At 44.1% G+C, this 24199-nt stretch overlaps 1 protein-coding gene across 2 annotated transcripts in view; it reads right to left on the bottom strand.

The window, feature by feature from the left end:
* Positions 1-15625: 15625 nt before the first annotated feature.
* The window catches only part of RBBP5 (RB binding protein 5, histone lysine methyltransferase complex subunit), a 144662-nt gene continuing 136088 nt past the window's right edge, over positions 15626-24199 (bottom strand). For both annotated transcript variants that reach the window (XM_040337560.1, XM_040337561.1), the window contains exon 14: positions 15626-16155. In XM_040337560.1, coding sequence (XP_040193494.1) covers positions 16127-16155 — 29 coding nt within the window. In that variant the 3' untranslated portion in view covers positions 15626-16126. The remainder of the gene's footprint in view (positions 16156-24199) is intronic.

Raw genomic sequence — 24199 nt, 5'->3', positions numbered from 1 at the left:
CATACCCCTCATATAGCAGGGGTAACTTTACGCCGGAAAAAGCCGAATGCAAACGACGTAAAAAAAACGCCGGGCGGTCGTTCATTTCTGAATCAACATAAATACTAATTTGCATATTCCTCGCGTAAACAAATGGAAGCGCCACCTAGCGGCCAGCGTGAAATTGCAGCCTAAGATATAACGGTGTAAGACACTTACACCTGTCGGATCTTAGGGATATCTATGCGTAACTTGATTCTATGAATCAGGCGCATAGATACGACGGACGGACTCAGAGATACAACGGCGTATCAGGAGATACGCCGTCGTATCTCTTTTCTGAATCTGGCCCAGTGTCTTTCCAAAAAGGAAAAATGCAAAAACAAAAAATATCACAAACCCTTTTTCAGTTCCAAAAAGGTTTTAACCTCTGGACTTACCAAAGCTGTATGTACCCCTGCCAGGTTTAGGTTATGGACTGCATATGGAACAAATCTTACATATTGATTTTCTTGCAGAATTCTTCCCTGGAAGGCATGCTAGCTGCATTATCATACCATGACCCTTGCATCCTTAAGGTTAATCCCATCGGTTTTTAACTTGTTAATAATTACTGTGGCTAGGCTACTTCCACCTTTCTCTTTGGTATGAAAAAAATCTATAGACCTCTCTATTATTGATACCTTCCCTTTAACAACAGTGACATAGCGTATAATTTGACTCATTTTCTCTTGATTAGAGATGTCTTGAGTACAATAAAAAAAATGTTGCTTCTTTTATTCTTGATAAAATCGTAGAGCGAACAGTGTTGGACATTAAATAAAATGTTATTAAAGTAACTGACAGTGTGCTTCTGATGTGTACGTTTCAATTTTTTCTTTTAATGACATGTTGTATTGACTTATTACTTCTAAAATGTCTAGGAATATAACAGAATGTGGCCTATCAATGACATCTTCAGAAACTCTGAGTGCAAGACTGTTTTTGGCACAAAACAATATGCAATCCAAAATACATTTTGAGACATTTTGCCACTTCTCTTTCTCAGTATTGATAACTTTCTCCAGTGCACTGCCAATTACTTTCCAATCTTTCAAACTTTTTCCACTTTGAATCGCATTTATGATGTTCTGGTGAATTTTAATGTGTAGGGATATGAGGATTCAGGTGTTTACATGCACAGGAACCCATTTTTGGATCGGTTAAAGCGGAGGTCCGCCTAAGCAAAAAAATATTAAAAGCCAGCAGCTACAAATACTGCAGCTGCTGACTTTTAATAAATGGACACTTACCTGTCCAGGGTGCCCACGATGTCGGCAGCCGAAGCCGAGCAATCGCTCGGCTCTCGGCTGCCCCCACCACCATCCTCGGTGAGGAAATCAGGAAGTGAAGCATTGCAGCTTCACTTCCCACTCCCTACTCTCCTGGGACCAGTTTGTTTCCCAGAAGACAGCGAGTTGGAAGGGAAGGGGTGTGACTCCCGCGGGAGACTATGCTGGGAAGTGGGTGAAAATACCTGTATTATACAGGTATCTGCACGCCCCCTCCCCCCTGAAAAGTGCCAAATGTGACACCGGAGGGGGTGAGGATTCCGAAAAGCGGAGGTTCACTTTTTGTGTTAACAAAGTTAAAGTTATGCTTACCAAACAAATTTCATTGAAAGCAAAAAAGAGAATTTGAGGTTTTTGAATAAATTAACCATGCGCGATCGATATTTTTACCACTAGGTCAATTTTTGTTAAACCAAGTGGCATTGATAGTGCATCCTTCTTGTGGTTTACATTTTCCCAAATCACCACCTTTTCCTTGATCTGGGCCCTTTTCAACCAGATAACACCTAATCTTATCTGTTAAAGTTGGCCATGAGGGAGGATCATTTGGATTAATCGTGATATAACCTTCAGCTTCAAGGGAAGTATCCTCTAAAGAGGGCTCACTTGGTGTTTGTTTTTCTGTTGCTTGGGCTTCAGAAACGAACGGCTCACTGTCACACTTTTCTTCAAAAACACATTCTCAAAACTTTTATCAGCCTCACCTACAGCAATCATTTCTTGAGTAGGGATGAGCCGAACACCCCCCGGTTCGGTTTGCACCAGAACCTGCTAACCGCCTGAAAGTTTGCGCAAACTTTAGAACCCCATTAAAGGCTATGGGACTCAAACGTTCAAAATCAAAAGTGATAATTTTAAAGGCTAATATGCAAGTTATTGTCCTAAAAAGGATCTGGGGACCCGGGTCCTGCCCCAGGGGACATGTTTTAATGTAAAAAAGTTTTAAAAACTTCAGTTTTTTCGGGAGCAGTGATTTTAATGATGCTTAAAGTGAAAAATAAAAAGTGAAATATTCCTTTAAATATCGTACTTGCTGGGTGTCTATAGTATGCCTGTGAAGTGGCACGTGTTTACCGTGTTCAGAACTGTCCCTACACAAAATGAAGTGTAGCTCCAGCCAAAAAAAAAATGTTTTAAGCTTTTTGGAAAACATAGGGAAGGGTTAATCACCCCTGTAACATTTGTTTTGCTGGCTGTGCACCTGTTCTGAAGATTTCACCTCACTTTCTGTCCCAATGACAATTTTTTTTTGGTGAAACAAGGATTAGTGATAAAGCATCAGTGGAGAGGAGACACCCTTTTCCCATATTAACTCTTATGCCGCGTACACACGGTCGTTTTTTGTGATGAAATAAAACAATGTTTTTTATCATGAAACAAAACAACATTTTTCAAACTTCATTTAAAAAAAACAACGTTGCCTACACACCATCTTTTTTTCAAATGCTCTAGCAAAGCGCGGTTACGTTCAGCACGTGCAACGGCACTCTGTTCCATTCAAGCTTGCGTCATAACTTTCTTCTGAGCATGCGCGGGTTTAAAAACATAGTTTTAAACGTCGTTTTACCCACACACTATCATTTTAAATGACACAAAAAACGACGTTTTGAAAAACAACATAAAAAATTGCAGGAGAGAATTTCCCTTCCTAGGGGTAGATTTCTTCTCACTTCCTGTTGTCTCCTTCCGTTTGCAAGTAGGAGTCATTTGTAAGTTTGGTGTTTGAATGTAGGGGCATGTCCTATATACTCTGCATAAATTTGGGCCTTAGGTGTTGGTGTTGCCACAACACTGTAAGCCCTCACAGTTAGCCTTGGTGGGAGCAGGAATGCCCTGCTGTGAACTATTATATCAAGAATTGTAATTGCATGCCATTGTTGAACAGTGGTAGAAAAATTGGGCCTTTGGTTGTGGTGCTGGTGCCACAACACTGTAAGCCCTCACCGTTACTCTTGGTGGGCGCAGGAATTGGGCCCTGCTGTGAAATATTAGATCAAGAGTTGTAATTACATGCCATTGTTGAATAGGGGCAAAAGAATTGGGCCTTTGGTGGTGGTGGTGGTGGTGTTGCCACAACACTGTAAGCCCTCACAGTTACTTTTGGTGGGCGCAGAAATGGGCCCTGCTGTGAAATATTAGATCAAGAATTGTAATTACATGCCATTGTTGAACAGGGGCTGAAAAATTGGGCCTTTGGTGGTGGTGTTGCCCACTGGCCAATATTAGATCAAGAATTGTAATTACCGTATTTATCGGCGTATATCGCGCACTTTTTTGCCCTGAAAATCAGGGCAATATCGTGGGTGCGCGATATACCCCGATACCCACGCCCTGTTTGAATGCCTGCACCGCAATATACCGAGCACAGTACACTCGGGTACATTCGGCCAGGCTCGGCTTCACTCGTAGTCACGCTCTGTGACGTTTATGCGTGAGAAGTCGAGCCTGGCCGAATATACCCAAGTGTACTGCGCTCGGTATACGTCGGCGGAGGCTTCAAACTGAACGCGGGAAGCGGGGATTCGACATGAAGACAGCGCGGGAGAAGCCGGGAGGACACCACCGAGGCCGCAGACGGACGCCGGACCGGACGAGGCCGCCGGGCAAGACACCAAAACTATAAGTAGTAAAATGTAATACATTTTTTTTACAGGAAAAACGGGTCAAAATTAGGGGTGCGCGCTATACGCCGGAGCGCGCAATACCCCGATAAATACGGTACATGCCCCTGTTGAACAGAGGCAGAAAAATTGGCCCTTAGGCACTGGTGCCATAACACAGCAACCCCTCACAGATACTCTGGTTGGAGCGCAGGAATGAGCCCTGCTGCAAAGTATTGCATCAAAAATTGTAATTACACGCCCCTGTTAAACAAGGGCAGAAAAATTGGGCCTTAGGCACTGGTGCTGGTGCCACAACACTGCAACCCCTCACAGATACTCTAGTTGGAGCGCAGGAATGAGCCCTGCTGCAAAGTATTGCAGCAAAAATTGTAATTACATGCCCCTGTTAAACAGGGGCAGAAAAATTGGGCCTTTGCCCAGAACCAAACATTTTCTTACAAGCTATCAGCATGATCATTGAGGAGGAAGAGGATAGTCACTCAGCATAACAGGATAGTCACTCAGCATCAGCATAGGCAGTCTTGAAGGGATCTGACATTTCAAAAAAAAATATTCGGTTACATCGGCATCAGGTGCTTGGTAGCTGGTGGTGATCCAAGACTGATTCATTTTTATAAAGGTCAGTGGATCGACCGAGGCGGTTGTCATGCGCACCCTGTGATTGGTTACAAAGCCTCCAGCAGCACTGAAAAGAAAAGAACGCTGGATGCAGGAAAGGCCAGGAGCTCTGTGCAAGCTCTGGCCAGTGATCCATCCTCAAGACCCAGTAACCCAGAGGATTTTCGGTAAAGGTGTCCAAGTCTGATCTTGCCCCTAGGTATTCCCGCACCATGTAAAACAGACGCTGGCGATGGTTGCTGGAACCGATCATACCTTGGGGCTGCGGACTAAAAAAATTTAAGCTTCAGCAACACGTTGTCCAGGACCAGGATTTTGTAATCTCCCAGTCTCTGGGAACGCGTTGCACAGACCTTTTTGCAAGGCCTCCAGAAGATATTTAATCCTCTGCGACGGCAAGATAAGGTCTGCAACCTTACCCTTGTAACGTGGATCAAGGAGGGTTGCCAGCCAGTAATGATCCCTCTCCTTGATACCACGAATATGAGGATCCTTCTGCAGGCTTTGCAGGATCAGGGAGGCCATGCAGCATAGGTTTGCTGAGGCATTCGGTCCGGAGTCCTCTGGGTCACTCAGGACAACATGATCCGCAGCCACCTCCTCCCAGCCACGTACAAGTCCATGGGTTTCTTGGGACTGTAATTGATCCCTTGAAGACTGCTGCTGATGCTGAGTGCTAGGCTCCACCTCCATGCTGACACAATCCTCCTCCTCCTCTTCCTGTATGATAGGCGGGCAAGCAGGAACACTATCTGGATATAGGGGGCCTTGAGAGATAAGGAAGTCCTCCTCTTTTCCCCTCTGTTCTGCCTCAAGTGCCCTGTTCATTATTCCACGCAGCGTATGCTCCAACAGGTGGATAAGAGGGACAGTGTCACTGATGCATGCACTGTCGATGCTCACCATCCTCGTTGCTTCCTCAAATGGTGAGAGGACAGTGCATGCATCCCTGATCATGGCCCACTGGCCTGGGGAAAAAAACAAGCTTCCCTGACCCTGTGCCATACTGGCACAGATACTCATTGATGGCCCTCTGCTGCATGTGCAGCCGCTGCAGCATGGCCAACGTAGAGTTCCACCTGGTGAGCATGTCACAGATTAGGCGGTCCTTGGGCAGGTTGCATTCCTTTTGGAGGACAGCCAGCCGAGCACTGGCATTATGTGACTGTCGGAAATGCACACAGAGTTTACTGGCCTGCTTCAGGACATCCTGTAAGCCCGGGGTACCTGCTCAAGAACCGCTGCACCACCAAGTTAAGGACGTGAGCTAAACAGGGCACATGGGTCAGTTGTCCCTGTCGGGAGGGCGGAGAGGAGGTTGGTGCCATTGTAGCAAACCACCATTCTTGGCTTAAGCTGGCGTGGCATCAACCACCTCTGAGCCTGCCCCTGCAGAGCTGAGAGAACCTCTGCCCCAGTGTGGCTCCTGTCCCCCAAGCACACCAGCTCAAGCACCGCATGGCATCTTTTTGCCTGCGTATCTGCATAGCCCCTTGAAAGCCTACGGAGCACCGCTGGTTCCGAGGACAAATCGGCACAGGAAGAGGCCATCGAGGAAGAAGAAGAGGAGGGGGTGGAGGAGAGAGGTGTGTCACAATCACCAGTAGTAGCATTTTGGAGGCATGGTGGCGGAACAACCTCCAACACTACTGTACCTTATCCTGAACCCTTCCCAGAGAGCCAGCAGAGTCACCAATGTGCAGTGAAAGATAGGCAACGTCCCTGTCCATGCCTGCTGGACCATGAGTCAGCAGTAATATGCACCTTACCGCTGACCGCCCTGTCCAGCGAGGCATGGACATTGCCTTCCACATGCCGGTAGAGAACCTGCCACTGAGGTACTGCACATTCCACAAACTCACGGAAGGGGGCAGAGTCTACCAACTGAAAAGGCAGCAGTTGAAGTGCTAGCAATTTAGCCAAGCTAGCATTCAACCGCTGGGCATGTGGATGGCTGGGAGCGAACTTCTTTCGGCGCTGCAGCAGGGAAATTTGCCTGGTACAATCTGAAGTCGATGTACCGATAGTAGATTGCCCGCAAGTACTTGGCTGTGACACACCTAATTCTACACCTTCATTCCTCTCAGTGCAGGTTTCAGAGAAGACTGAAGGTATAGTGGGGTTGGAGATCCCAGCTGATGAGGAGCAAGGACCAGTCAAAATTTTTTTTGGTGTGGGTCTTTGAGGTATACTTGACAATAAATTGCATGGCAGGTTGACATATGTCTGGTCAAGCATGTGGTGCCCAAGCGGGTAATGTTTTGTCCACGCAAGATACGCTTGAGACATACAGGGAGTGCAGAATTATTAGGCAAGTTGTATTTTTGAGGATTAATTTTATTATTGAACAACAACCATGTTCTCAATGAACCCAAAAAACTCATTAATATCAAAGCTGAATATTTTTGGAAGTAGTTTTTAGTTTGTTTTTAGTTTTAGCTATTTTAGGGGGATATCTGTGTGTGCAGGTGACTATTACTGTGCATAATTATTAGGCAACTTAACAAAAAAAAAATATATACCCATTTCAATTATTTATTTTTACCAGTGAAACCAATATAACATCTCAACATTCACAAATATACATTTCTGACATTCAAAAACAAAACAAAAACAAATCAGTGACCAATATAGCCACCTTTCTTTGCAAGGACACTCAAAAGCCTGCCATCCATGGATTCTGTCAGTGTTTTGATCTGTTCACCATCAACATTGCGTGCAGCAGCAACCACAGCCTCCCAGACACTGTTCAGAGAGGTGTACTGTTTTCCCTCCTTGTAAATCTCACATTTGATAATGGACCACAGGTTCTCAATGGGGTTCAGATCAGGTGAACAAGGAGGCCATGTCATTAGTGTTTCTTCTTTTATACCCTTTTTTGCCAGCCACACTGTGGAGTACTTGGACGCGTGTGATGGAGCATTGTCCTGCATGAAAATCATGTTTTTCTTGAAGGATGCAGACTTCTTCCTGTACCACTGCTTGAAGAAGGTGTCTTCCAGAAACTGGCAGTAGGACTGGGAGTTGAGCTTGACTCCATCCTCAACCCGAAAAGGCCCCACAAGCTCATTTTTGATGATACCAGCCCAAACCAGTACTCCACCTCCACCTTGCTGGCGTCTGAGTCGGACTGGAGCTCTCTGCCCTTTACCAATCCAGCCACGGGCCCATCCATCTGGCCCATCAAGACTCACTCTCATTTCATCAGTCCATAAAACCTTAGAAAAATCAGTCTTGAGATATTTCTTGGCCCAGTCTTGACGTTTCAGCTTGTGTGTCTTGTTCAGTGGTCGTCGTCTTTCAGCCTTTCTTACCTTGGCCATGTCTCTGAGTATTGCACACCTTGTGCTTTTGGGCACTCCAGTGATGTTGCAGCTCTGAAATATAGCCAAACTGGTGGCAAGTGGCATCTTGGCAGCTGCACGCTTGACTTTTCTCAGTTCATGGGCAGTTATTTTGCACCTTGGTTTTTTCCACACGCTTCTTGCGACCCTGTTGACTATTTTGAATGAAACGCTTGATTGTTCGATAATCACGCTTCAGAAGCTTTGCAATTTTAAGAGTGCTGCATCCCTCTGCAAGATATCTCACTATTTTTGACTTTTCTGAGCCTGTCAAGTCCTTCTTTTGACCCATTTTGCCAAAGAAAAGGAAGTTGCCTAATAATTATGCACACCTGATATAGGGTGTTGATGTCATTAGACCACACCCCTTCTCATTACAGAGATGCACATCACCTAATATGCTTAATTGGTAGTAGGCTTTCGAGCCTATACAGCTTGGAGTAAGACAACATGCATAAAGAGGATGATGTGGTCAAAATACTCATTTGCCTAATAATTCTGCACTCCCTGTATGTTGCAAATAGCAGTGGTGCGATCTGATGCACTCGTCTCAAAAAAGGCCCACACCAAAGAACTTTTGGAATAACGCGGAGAGATAGCAGCGCCCTGCACATAAGGAGCTCTGCGGTGTGATGCAGTCGGTGTGCTGCCCTTAAGCTGGCCCCTGGAGGGCATCCTGCCTTATTGGAGATGTGCCTCCTCCTCCTATCAGGCACCCACGTGGAGTCAGTGACCTCATAATCCCCTTCCTCCTCATCACTGGAGCAAACCTGGCATTATGCTGCAGCTGGGGGAACGTGACATGTCCTTCTTGGGCACTCCTTCTCTCTGGGTTTTACGTTACTGCCTTCCTCTAGCTGGGTACCATCATCGGAGGCTTCAAAACGCTGCACATCCTCCTGCAGCATGTGCCCAACACTGTGGTCAAACAGTTCGGGGGGGCTCCTCAGGAGGACATGGTGGGGCTAGGGATTGCTACAAACACGACATCTATTTTGGGGTGATCGATTGGTAGGGGTACCAGGGAGGTCATATGGAAAATGCCTCACATGCAGCCGGCTCACTGCATTTGCATTGGGAAGTTATGCCACAGCACCGTCTGGAAACAAAAGGGCTGTGATGATCTCTTCCTGGAATTTAAGGAAGGGTCCAGTTCATCCTGCTGCTTTGTATAGCACATAAGCGTTCAGCAGAGCCAATTGGAATAAGTATAGAGACACTTTTTTGTACCAGCTTCTGGCCTTACGGGCAGTTAAGTACAGCGCCATCAACTGGTCGTTTAGGTCCACTCCTCCTACATTAAGGTTGTAGATTCCCATCTTAAGCAGGCTCTCCCCCCCAGCCTAAGACGGGAATCTACAAACCCAGGCGATAAGATCACACGGTGCCACATGCGCCAATTCCATGATCAAACAAGTGACTAAAAAGTGTCACGCTTGTGTAATAATTGTCCATGTACAAGTGGTACCCCTGTCCGAATAAGGGTGACACCAAGTCCCACACAATCTTATCAGCACTCCCTATGTAGTTTGGCAGTTCTCCGGCTCTACGTAACTATTTCTTTCCTCGTAAAACATAAAACTATATGTATAGCCTGTTGCCCTGACACAGAGCTTATACATCTTGACCCCATATCTGGCACTCTCGCTGGGAAGATACTGTTTGAATGACAAGCGGACAGAAAACGCAATTGGGAGGATGACAGAGTTCATGGTCATTAAAATGCATAAACCGCAAAATCTGCTTGTATCATGTCCTGGTCATGGAGGCAGAGAACACGGGCATATGGTGAATTGGGTCAGTGGACCAATATGACTGCAACTCACTTTTTTTAGTTATGTCCATGAGGAGGGATATGCCCAGAAAGGTCTTAAATTCAGAGACCGTAATAGATCTCCAATCTCTGGCAAGGGTCATCTGGGGATTAGTGGCAATGAATTGACCAGCATACAAATTGCTTTGGTCAACAACAGATCTATAGAGATCTTCCGTGAAAAACAGAAAAAAAGAATGTGACTTAAAATCAACTGTTTCCAACTGAATTCCAGGTTCGCCAGGGAATTAGGAAAGTATGGGTACTGCAGAAGTAGTGGACTCCCAATTAGGATTGGCAAATGCAGCAAGAAGGACACTATGGGCATGATGGGCCTGTCTGTCTTCTTGGTGGCTGTGGGACACTACTTGTGCTAGCCACCTCACCAGCTTGAACTGCACATATGGGACTCGCCACATCACCAAGTGTTACTGCAGTGCTGGATGTACGACCAGGATGTACTAGGCCGCTGGTGTTTGCCAGTTCACCAGAAGGATGACTTGTGGCACTAGTACTGGCTCTCTGCTCAATACGAGAGCCCTGCGATTCTTGCACCTCAACAGCAGAACAGGGTTGGGTACGCCTGACCTTGTCAGGGACCACTACTGCTTTATCAGAGCTACTTATCAGGGTGCCGCTGCTGTCTATAGGATTGTATTCTGAGCCTGAATTTGACAGATGAGAGTGAAGAAGTCACCTATCTGTCATGCTCAGAAAAGCGTAGGCCTCTTTACTAGTGTACCTTCGATTGGACATTGTGGCCTCTAAATTTACTGGTACAACTAATGAAACTCACAGGAAAAAAGAGCACCCGGTTGTCAGCGACTGCTTCAAACACTACCAAAAAAACTGGTAGCGTTCGCAGGAATCAGGCCGGACTCTGCAAACACTACAGTTGTGTTTTGCAAGTGACAGTGATCGATTGTGTGGGCTGGGCTGGGCGGAGGGGCCAAACGCAGGTGCTAGCAGGTATCTGGGCTGATCCCGCTAACACCGAATTTTGGAAACCCTAAACTACTGGGAACGCTAGTATAGATATTAGATCTGTTCAGACACTATACTACTAAGGGAGGTGTATGGTGCGTGCTTGCGCTACTGGCACTAATCTAGCGCTGCCTGGGGCGATGCAGGCCCCAAAGGATGCTAAAACTGATGTCACCCGCCAGGTGATCAGGGGGTTAAAACTTTATTTAGGTACTATACGGCGGGTACCCTGACACTATAAAAAGATAACTTACTAACCAGAGTCACCCTTAACACTAATACAGTGATCACTGATGACGGGGGTGATCAAGGGGTTAAACCTTTATTAGGGGGGGGGGCCCTAAAGCTACCTGGGCCTACCACTTACTGCCCCAATGCTGATTAGTGTCACAAATGACACCAGTACAATGGTCAGTGAAAAATCTGACAACTGCACTGGGTGACACTGACAGGGAGTGAAGGGGTTAACTGGGGGCGATCGGGGGTGACAAGTGTACCTACGTGTGCTGGTGTTAGGGTAGTGTTGGTGCAACTTATGGTGAGATGTCCTCTCTAGAATGAAAAAAAGTTCTACAAGGGGAGATGACATCACATCCCCTGCCTGTGTTTACACATTCATCAGAACCGATCAGCAGGTCCAGGCCAGGACCTGAAGATTGATCGGTTCTGGAACTTATCCGATGGTCGCATGGCGCTCCGTACAGGTACGGAATTTCGTGCAACAGTGCCATTGTGCCGCAGTATATGTATAAGAAAGGTGTGTATTTCGAAGACAGCCGCTGTTAAGGTTCCTACGCTGCAGATCTATAAACTTATACCAAAAAAGATGCGCAATTATCAAAGGAATAAGCGTTCAAAAGACCAACAAATAGATGGGATAATCAAATATATAAAACCAATGATTAACCCCGTGAACAGCAATTAATGATTAAAAAAGAAAAAAAGTGAGAAAAGTGTGTACCCAAAAGGTATTGAAAAAATGATATATGTGATATAAAAGTTATATATTTTTAATTGCACTCTGCCAAACGGAATCTCTGAGCTGACTACATGTGAATCGCTGTGTACAGTCTGGCAAACATCCTATGGCAGTGTGGGACAAAGTAAAATCCTGCAGTCGTGTGTCTGTGAAATAGCCCATTGACCCAGGGAGAAAACACACGGAGGTGTGCAGCCGGCCGGAGAGTGGAAATCGACAGCCGATTCCGTCTGATAACAATGTGAGTCTGACTCCATCGTGTCTGGTAAGAGGCCATCTGGCTGCTTTCTCTCCCATCATAAGGATTGATCTTCTATTATTTGTGAAAGCGGAATTCAATATCATTATAGAATCTGCAGGATCCCGGAAGTTGGCTTTGCTTCTTTCTTTGGGACCTGCAAGTTCTCCAATTGCCATTTTCATTTATATATATCTGTTTGGGCTGTATGGTTTATTTTATGTATTCACGTCATTCCATGAACTTTGAGTATATTCAAATTTTTTCACTTGTTATCAATTGTGTTTTTGAGATATCCATTTCACATCATTTGTATCACTTGTAACTTCATATCACATTTATAATTTTTTTCAATACTTTTGGGTACACACTTTTTTTATTTTTTTATTATTAATTGCTATTCACAGGGGTTAATCATTGGTTTTATATATATATATATATATATGATTATCCCATCTATTTGTCGGTCTTTTGATCACTCATTCCTTTGATAATTGTGCATCTTTTTTGGTATATGTTTATGGTCTTTGGATTAAGTATTTAATTCTTTAAGTTTGCTGCATTTATAAAAAAAAAATTATAATTTTTTATTAATACCACTCCTCATTAATTCCAATTATTATTGGGGGGAGCACAGAATTCTCCTACTTTCACACATGCTGCAGGTCTATAGTCTCTTAACTCAGCCAGTTGATCATTAAAAGGCTGACATGCAGCATTTAGTCCTGTCCCATAGGTCTGACAGATTGCTGGAGAACTCTTCTCCAGTGGTTTCATAGTTTTCTCTAAGTTTCTGTGTTGGTTTTATTGTGCGTTTGTGTCTTACACTTTGCTATGTGATATGTGCAGAATCTGCACCCTGTACATCTGTGTGGTCAGAGGCATGAAGCAACTGTCGATTCAGTGACAATAGAGTGCTCAGAGCCTTGTCTAGACGTTTTTCAAGTTTTTCAGAAAATGGTTACGGTCTCTTTAAGACGACGAACAGAAGCTTAGACAGGTGGGATAACAGTCCAATGCAGAGAGACAGTTTTCAACGTTCATAGGGGAAGTGCAGCAAGTTTTTTTTTTGCGACTATGTGCTTTCACAAGATGGCGGATGGCACGGACCTTAATTGCACATTGGACACACATATACACAGCAAGCTGTAGGAATTATACCATGTTTAGACTATTCTGACTCCAACTGTTGTATTAGTGACTTATCCCTTGTTGAGACCTCTAATCCTGGCCTATATAAGCAGATACTATCACTGCAGACAGTCTTTATCAGATAGCGGAACTTACCAAATACCCTTTCCTGTTCACAAAGATCTTTACTGAACGTAGCAGGTTACAGCAGACAACAGTGAGCTACTAAATCCAATGTACAGTGTTTAAATAAATATCTCTGCATGAAGTCGATCTGCTGAGATTTTATTCCCTAAAAACCAGGGCACCTCTGATATCAGATGGGCTATATTCAGTTTCTCTTACCTTGCTGACTTACAATCTCACTGTTCACCTAGCTGCACTGGTTTTAGCCTACACAGAGCAGTCTAGCGTAACCACCTCTCCCCAAGGCTTATGTGGCAACAGATTTATGTATTATCCCCCTGTGTTTCCCTTGATTTTTACTCATCTTCATCATCTGAATGGCAAATGGCAGCTCCTAAACAAAAATCAGGGATGGACTGGGGGCTGCAAACCCTCTCTCTGTTAGTCAAGCAGGAGCCAACATGGACCCCAGGGTTGCCTCCCTCAAGCTTAGGATCCACCATAGTAAAAATGTGTAAGAATGCTCTTAGGGGTACACACAATACATTGCAGGGCAACAGGGATTATCGCTGCCTGCTATCCTCACTGAATGCATAATGGAGCCCAAAAGACATGTTGACTAGCGATGGCGGCTGCGGGCTCAGTGCGGTGCCCAAGCATTGTGTGTATACACATACACTATCTCAGAAAAACATGTACACCCCTCACATTTTTGAAAATATCTTTTCATGTGCCAACACTAAAGAAATTACACTACTACAATGTAAAAGTAGCGAGTGTACAGCTTGTATAACATTGTAAATTTTCTGTCCCCTCAAAATAACTCAACACACAGCCATTAATGTCTAAACCACTGGCAACAAAGTGAGTACACCCCTAAGTGAAAATGTCCAAACTGGGTCCAAAGTGTTAATATTTTGTGTGGCCACCATTTTCCAGCACTGCCTTAACCCTCTTGGGCATGGAGTTCACCAGAGTTTCACAGGATACCACTGAAGCCCTCTTCCACTCCTCCATGACGACATCACAGAGCTGGTGGATGTTAGAGACCTTGCGCTCCTCCACCTTCTGTTTGAGGATGCCCCACAGATGCGCAATAGGGTTTAGGTCTGGAGACATGCTTGGCCAGTCCATCACCTTTACCCTCAGCTTCTTTAGCAAGGCAGTGGTCACCTTGGAGGTTTGTTGGAGGTTGTTATGTTGGAATACTGCCCTGCGGCCTAGTATCCGAAGAGAGGGGATCGTGCTCTGCTTCAGTATGTCACAGTACATGTTGGCATTCATGGTTCCCTCAATGAACTGTAGCTCTCCAGTGTGGGAAGCACTCATGCAGCCCCAGACAATGACACTCCCACCACAATACTTGACGACACACACGCTTGACACCATCTGAACCAAATAAGTTCATCTTGGTCTCATCAGACCACAGGACATGGTCCCAGTAATCCATGTCCCTAGTCTGCTTGTCTTCAGCAAACTGTGGGCTTTTGTGTGAATCATCTTTAGAAGAGGCTTCCCTCTGGGACGACAGCCATGCAGACCAATATGATGCAGTGCGTGGCGTATGGTCTGAGCATCGACAGGCTGACCCTCCAACCTCTGCAGCAATGCTGGCAGCACTCATATGTCTATTTCCCAAAGACAACCTCTGGATATGACACCGAGCACCTCAACTTCTTTGGTCGACCATGGCGAAGGCCGGAGTGGAACTTGTCCTGTTAACCCGCTGAATGGTCTTGGCCACTGTGCTGCAGCTCAGTTTCAGGGTCTTGGCAATCTTCTTATAGCCTAGGCCATCTTTATGTAGAGCTACAATTCTTTTTTTCAGATCCTCAGGGTTCTTTGCCATGTTGAACGTCCAGTAACAAGTATGAGAGCAATTGCGATAACACCAAATTTAACACACCTGCTCCCCATTCCCACCTGAGACCTTGTAACACTATTGAGTCACATGGCACTGGGGAAGGAAAATGTTTAATTGGGCCCAATTTGGATATTTTCACTTAGGGATGTACTCAATTTTGTTGCCTGCTGTTTAGACATTATTGGCTGTCGAGTTATTTTGAGGGGGACAGCAAATTTACAGTTATACGAGCTATACACTGACTACTTTACGTTGTAACAAAGTGTAATTTCTACAATGTTGTCACATGAAAAGATATAATAAAATATTTACAAAAATGTCAGGGGTGTACTCACTTTTGTGAGAAATATAATGTATATATAATTTAAAAAAAAAATCCTCCCAAGCAGCTTGCCTGTGACAGAAAATGCTGCAGATAGCACTCAACTAACAAGCCCATTGGGGCTAGATGTAAGACACCGGTTGCATGCTGTAAACTTTATATATTGTATCTGTTGTATTACATATTATATCTTGGAAATTTTCTTTGCATTTCCTGAATAAAGACTTGACAATAAAAACAAACAAAACTTCTGAAAAAGAAACACCACAATATAAACAAATACAAGGCAGTTTTATTTCCCCACCTCTGAGGGACAGAGAGAAATCCATGGGATCAAAAATATAAAACCAAAAATGCCAGAATCCTTTCTTTAATGAAGATTTTTCACATATGATTCTCCATTTTCATACAATGTTGATTTTTTACGTTCAAGAAAGAGGGAGTTGTACAGATATTCCACTTGTATAAAAAGCAAGAAACGTCCAAACTGTCAACTGGTGTCAAAGTAAAACTGAATCAAATGTTTTCATTCTGGCAAAGCAATGTGGGAAATATGGTTCCAATGTGTCCAATATACCTTTTGATAAATCCACAGCTTCATATATTAAAAGTATGCCTGTTATTAAAACACAAGGTTTCTATTGCTCCTTGTTCGAACACATGACATATTTACGAGAATATCCCGTTTATTGTCACTGGAATGGATCAGTCCAAGTATAATGGGAACTTCAGGGCGACAAATTATTGTAGATTCAAGAATCATACAGATAAGCTCAAAGGAGCTCAGAAATGGCACCACCACCTGAAAGTAAAACAGACACAAAGTAAAAAAAATAAAAAATGCAGAGCAAAAATGCAGCAGCACAAGGGATGAAGCAGCAAAGCAATATAACAATCATTAGTTAGTTGCACACAACTAACATGAAGAAGAGGGTAGGTGGATATTATGTAACAAATTTAAAAATAAACCTTAGTTGCTTTACTATGAAAATATTACAAGGAACAGTTGCTTCAGCTGTATTCCTTATATTATACCACTAAAGAAATTTCATATTGCATTAATTTGGAAAAGCAATGGGATTGAGATCTGGATCTTAAGAAGATACCTTTGACATACTAAAACTGGAGAGGGTAAAATCTGGCACAACTCTACATAGAAACCAATCAGCTTCCAGGCTTTATTACCAAAGCTTAATGGAACAAGCTGAAGTTAGAAGCCGATTGGCTACCATCTGCACCAGATTTTGCACTCTAGTTTTAGATAATGAACTTCATTAAGTCAGTGCAAATTCTTTGCCCACAGGAGATGAGTTGCCCTAGTTTTTTTTTTTTTTTTTCCGTTTCAACAGCAACAAACGTATTTCAGTTAGGCAAGGTCTAATTAAAGTGTTGAAAACCGGAACAAGAAAAATACACCTTCACATTGTATTTTGCCTGCTTAATCACTTCAATACAGAGCACTTTCCCTCCTTCCTGCCAAGGACAACATTTCAGCTTTCAGGGCTGTAACACTTTGAATGAGAATAGAGCTTCCTTTTGGTGGTATTTGATCACCACTGGGGTTTTTATATTTTGCTAAACAAAACAAAACAAAAAAAACTTATTTTTTTTTAATACGTTTTTCTTTGTTAAAAAAAAACTTTTTTTCCTTCAGAGACTGACACTGATGAGGCGGCACCAATATGCAGCACTGATGGGCAGCGACAGGTGGCACTGATATGCAGCACTGATGGGCACCGACAGGCAGCACTGATGGGCACCAATAGATGGCACTGATGAGGTACTGACAGGCATTATGATGGGCACCGCTTGGCATCTGTGAAGGGCACTGACAGGCATAACACTCTGATCAGCTGTGGTTGGTCACAGCTGATAATGTAGTAAAGAGCCTACATCATAGGCTCTTTACCAAGATCAGAGTTGCGGTGTATCAGAGTTGTGGGTGCGTGATCGTGGCTTATCCTGCTGCGCGTCATATGACGTCCAGTCAGGATAACTTAACCACTTTGCGCACGTCATTCTGTTATATGGTGGGTGGGATGTGGTTAATCAAGAACAGACAAATCTGCACATCCTGCTCAATTAATTTCTACACTATTTTTGCACTAATCTGAATAATTTTTATCATACTTTAGTCATGGCAATAAATTAGGAACTGCTTACTCAAGGACTAGTTTGAAAATGCTGCTAAGCCAAGTAAACTTGGCCATTCGCCTGTCAAGGATCATCATGGGGATATTACTCAAATATCCATTGTTTACTGCACATTTCAGAATTCCAGCTCAACTGCCATACACCCTGATTTTGCCAGCCACGTGGACATTACCAAAAAACTAACAATGCTCCTAAAAAGATTAGAAGACAATGCCTACCTTTTCATGTTTTAATTTTTTGAATGTTCACTGGCACGTTAAAACTCGTCAGACTGCCTTGCTCCTCAATCCTACATTTGTGAGCTACTACTTGCAGTCTACTGAAGATCAGGCTACCTGGGTTCAATCCTAGTGCCAGGTGGCCCAATCATTCAGTACATTCATAGTTTGTTTGCATCCTACTAAACCAATCTCTGATTTGTTATGAACAAGATATTTCTAAGGAAATTTTAAAAGCTAAAACGTAAGAGATTTGCATTCATGAATTAAATTAGACGACAAAGTACAACTGTGGCCAAGCTATAGAAATTCAAATATGGACATATATCCATTTAAAAAAAAAAAAAAAACACAAAATTTGACTGCAAACACAATACAATGTGAAGGATCCTAAAATGTTTGCACTACAGATGATTGCATCCCATTTTCTTGATCATACATCATGGGAAACAGCCTTAAATACTTAATGGGTTATGTAGTCACCACAGGTGATTGGACACTGGCAAACCCAATTAGAATTGAGTTCCTCCCCTATATAACCCCTCCCAAATGGAGAGTACCTCAGTTTTTTCACCAGTGTTAAGGTGGTTGGTCAAGTTCAACATGTGCTAAGAAGAAAAATGCTCTTTTCGGAATCAATCAGAATTTTATTGAATTTTTACCCGTGTCCAGGTATACATGCATTAATATTATATTCGTTTCGACAAAACATACAGAAACATAGTATATACTAACTTAACTGGGGCTTCCAACAAGCAAACATACAATAAAAGAAAAAAAAAAAAGGGAAAAAAAATAAAAATAAGGAAAAGGAAGAGAAAAAAGAAGAAAAAGGGGAAGAGAAAAAAACAAAAAATTAAGTAAATAAATAAAAAATAAGAACCATTTAAATAATAAATAGGGAATGTAGAGGGGGAAGAAGGGAATTATAACCAATCAGTATTGATCTCCCCACCATAGCTACTCGTCGGTGTGGTTCCGTTTAACCCATAATGGGAATTCATTTGATTTTCGAAACTCGGTCCAAACAGACCACATATGGGAGAGCTGCTCTTCCCTTCCCCTTTCCCGTGCCAGCAAGCTTTCCAAGTCTCTATAATGTTCCAATTCCCTTGCCCATTCCCCCAGGGAAGGTACTAAGATCTACTGGTATTGAATGGCCCTTTCGAAGAATAGGCGAGGTCCATGGAAGGGCACATAGATCTATAGGATTCATATGACCCTCCAATTGGACCCATTGCTTCGAGGCGTAGTGGTGAAACCAGTCCGTGATACGTGCTAGTATAGCCGCTTTGTGGTATATCGAAACATCCGGTACCCCCATTCCACCTTTGTTTTTTGGAAGAGATAGTGTGCCAAAGCTAATTCTTGATTGAACTGAGTTCCAGATAAACTTAGAAAATAGCCGGTGAATTTTACGAAAGAACACCGCCGGAAGATGGATTGGGATTGTTTGGAACAGGTAAAGAAGGCGAGGAAGTATATCCATCTTAAGGGTATTAATCCTACCAAACCAAGAAAGGCATTTAAGTGCATAAGATGTCAGAGTCCTTTGAATTTTATTGAGCATCGGGAGAAAATTTAGGGAGTATAGTTGTACTGGTGTTGCTGAAATACTGATCCCTAAGTATCGAATCGACTCCGTACAAATCTTAAATGAAAAGTTCTTCGATACTCGCTTAATTTTTGCTTGCGAGACAGATATATTGAGAAGTTCTGATTTGTTACAGTTAACTTTAAAATTGCTAACTTCGCTAAATCTCTGGAATTCTAAAAGTATAGATGGAATAGAGATGTCTGGTTTTGTTACAAATAATAATAAGTCATCTGCAAATAAGGCCAATTTTTCATGTAAGGGGCCTACTTGAATGCCCGTTATATTTTCGTTTTGTCGCAGTGCATTTGCAAGGTGTTCCATTATTATAACGTATAATAGTGGTGAAAGAGGGCATCCCTGGCGTGTTCCATTGGAGATATGAAAAGCGGGGGACAACGATCCGTTCACCCTAACTCTAGCGGAAGGCGATTGATATAGAGACATAATCCTTGCTATCATACAGGGACCCATGCCGATCTGTGAAAGGGACGCTCGTAAAAACTTCCAACTAACCCGGTCAAACGCCTTTTCGGCATCAACTGTTAATAGACATAGAAAATGCTCTTTTGATGGTCTGGTTGCGGAGACCTATAACCGGATCCATTCCTCAGGCTGATATCAAAGGCCCAAGATGGTTGGTACCCGGGCCTCGTAAGAAGAAACAAGGTTTTCTGGAATGTCTCTCTGCGGAGGTCTGGGCTCTGGGATCCAGACTTTGGTGTACTAATACATCTGTGGCACGAAAAGTTTCTGGCAGAGTCTTCTACAGGTCCAGGTATGCGGTTTTCCCTAAAAAAAACATTGACAAACCTGAAGGTTGGCACAACTTGCCCGCCATGATGGGTGAAAGCTGGAACTACTTTTAGTAGCCTTCTCTGCAGCGTGGATCAGGTAAGAAGATGATCATTTTATTTATGTATTCTCTTCTGAGAGTAGGATGTCTTTCCTGGTTCTCACCATTGGAGGGAGTAAGTGCAAACCTGGTATTTTCTTACATAAGCCTTCCAGGAATACATGCTCAGTGAAGTCGGTCAAATACAACACAACTCACCTCCTTCCGCTGCAGGCTCTGCCACAATACGCATACATGGGTCCACAAGATGCCCCCCAGTAAACTCTCCCCTCTTCCTCGTCTCCTGTGCACCGCCATGACAGCGGCGCACGCTTTTTTTGTCTGAATAGAAACATGGATAAGGGGAGGGCCGAAGTGGTTGCTACTGATCCGTGCACAATGCAGGACACCTGTGTGCAGGCGCCAAGAGGCTGGTTCAAAAGCCCAGCATGCCAGACCTTTCTGTAAGCGGCATGGACACAGAGCTGTGGGATGTAAGCATCCCTGTGGATTGAACCAGGCAAACCTAAGACTCCTACTCGGCATCAGGTTGTGTATTGTAAGACTATAGCACAACAGTGATTGCATTTATATTTGTGGATAGTACCTTTGCTTTGCAGTAAAAACGATGTCCCCGAGAAGAGGGTCTAGGGTAAGTAAAAGAGGCACCAGAAAATCCCTGTGTACGGCTAAGGATTCTGAACTTGCCTGCAGTTTACCATCCCCCTCTGTCAGCCTGATTGCAGCCTCACAGGATGAGCCCGTCTGGTTTGTTTTGCAGCTTCTCCTATGGCAGCTCCTGTATACGTCACTGAGGACGCTTTTAAAAACAGGATTTTTTTTAAAACAGCTTACCTGTAAAATCCTTTTCTTGGAGTAGACCACGGGACGACCTGAGGCTTTGGGTTGTGTCTATGATCATGCCCAAATACTCTACCCTTCTTTGGGCTTGTAGAGAGGATTTTTGTAAGTTTACAATCCATCCTAAATGCTCTAGGTATCTTAATGTGGTGAGCACAGCGTGATCTAATCCTGCCTCTGACTGATCTATCACGAGTAGATCGTCTAGATAGGCTGTTATCGCTATGCCCTGTGCCCTCAGATTTGCCAACAGAGGGGCTAGCACCTTTGTAAATACCCGGGGTGCGGTAGCCACACCAAAGGGCAGAACTTAAAAACTTTTGGTGAGCGGGATGGATAGGCACATGTAAGTATGCGTCTTTGATGCCTATTGATGCCATGAATTCTCCGCCTTGTAGGGTGGCGACCACTGATCGAATAGTTTCTATTCGGAAATGGCGAAATGTTTAGAAATTGATTTAGATATCTTAGATCCAGAATGGGTCTGACGTCTCCGTTTGGTTTTGGGATCACAAAGAGGTTTGAATAAAAACTTGAACCTTGCTCTTTTAGGGGTACTTCTGTGATCACCCCTTAAGACAGCAAGTGATCCAATTCCTTGAAGGACTCTCTTATTAAAATATCCTCGGAGAGCCTTGAGCTTCGGAACTTAGAAGATGGGCTCTATCGAAATTCCAGCTTGTACCATAGGGATACTGTGGATACTACCCATTTGTCCTGGATTTCTGTCTGCCATGCCGCTGAAAATTGACAAAGCCGTCCCCCCACTCGGCCGAGCAGGGCGCCTCTTCATGAAGAGGCTTTGGGGTTTTGCTTATTAGCCTTTGAACCCCACTGCTTCTTGATCTTCTGGGCCTGGTCTTTAGCCTTTGTGGCTGGCTGAAAATGCCGTCGCCACTGGCTGGAGGTAGATTTACCAGGAGCCGTGGAGAGAGAATGTTTAAAACAAGGTCGCTTGTTTTTCTTCTTCTCTGGTAATAGAGTGGTCTTTCCACTCGATATCTTTTGGATATATTTTTCCAAATCTTTCCCAAAGAGGCGCTTGCCATGGTAAGGGAAACTAGCCAAAAGCTTTTTGCATGGTGCCCCTGCTGACCAATGCTTTAGCCAAAGATTTCTGTGCATATGCACCAGCTGTAGTGTAAGACGAGATGCTTGCTGAGTCGAATCTCCCATAGCGTCAATTGTAAAACATAAGGCTTTAGGCTACCGTATTTATCGGCGTATACCGCGCACCTTTTTCCTCCGAAAATAGGGGGGAAATCCCGGGTGCGCGCTATACGCCGATAGCATACCTCGGAGGAGAAGGAGGGGGACGAGCGCCCGCGGGAAATCACCAAACTGTCATCTCTTCTCGGCTCTCGCGTCTCACACGCACAGTCCCGCCTCCGCCACCAGCATTGGACCAGTGTTCTGTCTGTCACTGAAGATGGTCCAGTGCCGATGGCGGAGGCGGGACTGTGCGTGTGTGACGTAGAGCCGAGTGGAGATGACGGCTCTGATTTCCGGCGGTGATTTCCGGCGGGCGCTCGTCCTCCTCCTTCGCCTCCGAGGTACTGTATGCTGCATAGTTTTAAATAGCATAGATTTAAATAGGAGGGAGACCGCACACGCACAGGTGCACTGAAGCATTGAGCTAGCAGAGTGGATTTAAGTAACAGCCTGATGCACAAATTCAGTCAGACCCAGCTGGAAGTGGTGAACTGTGGGAGACATCTCACTTGGTGTTAGTGGTTTTTGCCTCTTTCATTTTCATTTTGTAAGTGTGGTTTTAACATTTAATAAAGGGATTATTCCTTTTTATAAGGAGAGCACTATCTTTTGTTCTTTGTATCCTTTTATATGGCTGGATATATCATTTTGGAACTGACCAGTTGAGAGGCAAGAGCCTGTAATCTGCTTTGTAGCTGATCCCAAAAGGTTCACAAAAAATTAGTTTTTCCTGAAAATTCCCTCTTAAAATTGGGGTGCGCGTTATACGCCGGTGCGCGTTATACGCCGATAAATACGGTAATTCTCCCACAGTTTGACTTGTTCTGGAGGCAGCTCGTTCATCCCCTGTTTTACCTGGTCCTTGAGGACCTGACACATGCCTACTGCTGCTACAGCAGGTTGGGCAACTGACCCAGCGAGAAGGAAGGTAGATTTTAGTGAAGATTACAACTTCTTTTCCGAAGGATCTTTGAATACCTGTACATTATCCACTGGATAAGTCAGGTTCTTATTTACACAAGAAATCGCTGCATCTACAGAAGGCAGACTCCACTTGGGAAAACTCTTCCTCCATAGGATAAAGAATGTCCAATTTCTTCGGAGGTGAGAAACGCTTGTCTGGATGTAGCCAGTCTGCGTAGATTAACTTTTTTAATAACGGATGAACCGGAAAAGAGCATGCACCCTGCAGGGATTTTAATGAGCCCAGGGAGGAGACAGGTGATTTAGTTAACTTCGAAGAGGGCAACCTGAATGCAGTACGCACTGTTTCAGCATAACATTGTACCTGTGACCTTAGCATCTGGGAAGCAGAAAAGAGTTCCTCTGAATTCCCTGATCCGTCCGACTCCTCATCCCTGTCCTCTGTAGGTGTCATCTCATCCTTCTCTTCAGATTTCTCTGAAAGGGGATCTAAAACCACCGAAGGAGATCTGCTTCGCTTTTTGTCCTTTTGTGAGGACATTGCGATTAGCGTAGCGATCTTACCTTCTAATTTTTCCAGGGCTGCGGTAAAAAAAAGTGTCCTCAGTGACATATGCAGGCCCAGGTGCCACCGGAGAAATTTTTACGCCTAATAGTGGGGAGTTAGGTACCGAGCAGGCACGGCTAGAGCCCCCTGTCTCAGGCGGCGGTGCTTTTCTGTCTTTCTTAGTCCCTGAATTTCTTCTAAGGGAAGACATATTACCAAGCAACAAGCCGAGGTACCAAAATGCATATACTACTGTGCTCAGTTTCGCAATCTACATCAAGTATGCAACTTAAACACACAGTTTCATGCTATAGAGTAGGTGTCTCTCTTGGTAGTGCCTAACCAACCACATAGAGCTCATTTGCCCCCTAAATGCTGCTGTGTTCCGATAGGAAGAGCTGCCGGCCTCCGAGATCCTTTTATGGCTTCTGTTTGAGTGCCATCTTTCAAATTGGCGTGCCCGTGCACGCTCGTAATACCCCTCCTCTGACGAGGAAGCAC

This window comes from Rana temporaria, chromosome 2 (assembly GCF_905171775.1).
Source record: "Rana temporaria chromosome 2, aRanTem1.1, whole genome shotgun sequence".
Classification (NCBI taxonomy): Eukaryota; Metazoa; Chordata; class Amphibia; order Anura; family Ranidae; genus Rana; species Rana temporaria.
Note: the sequence above shows the minus strand (reverse complement) of the source record. Positions and strands in the feature narration are given on the sequence as shown.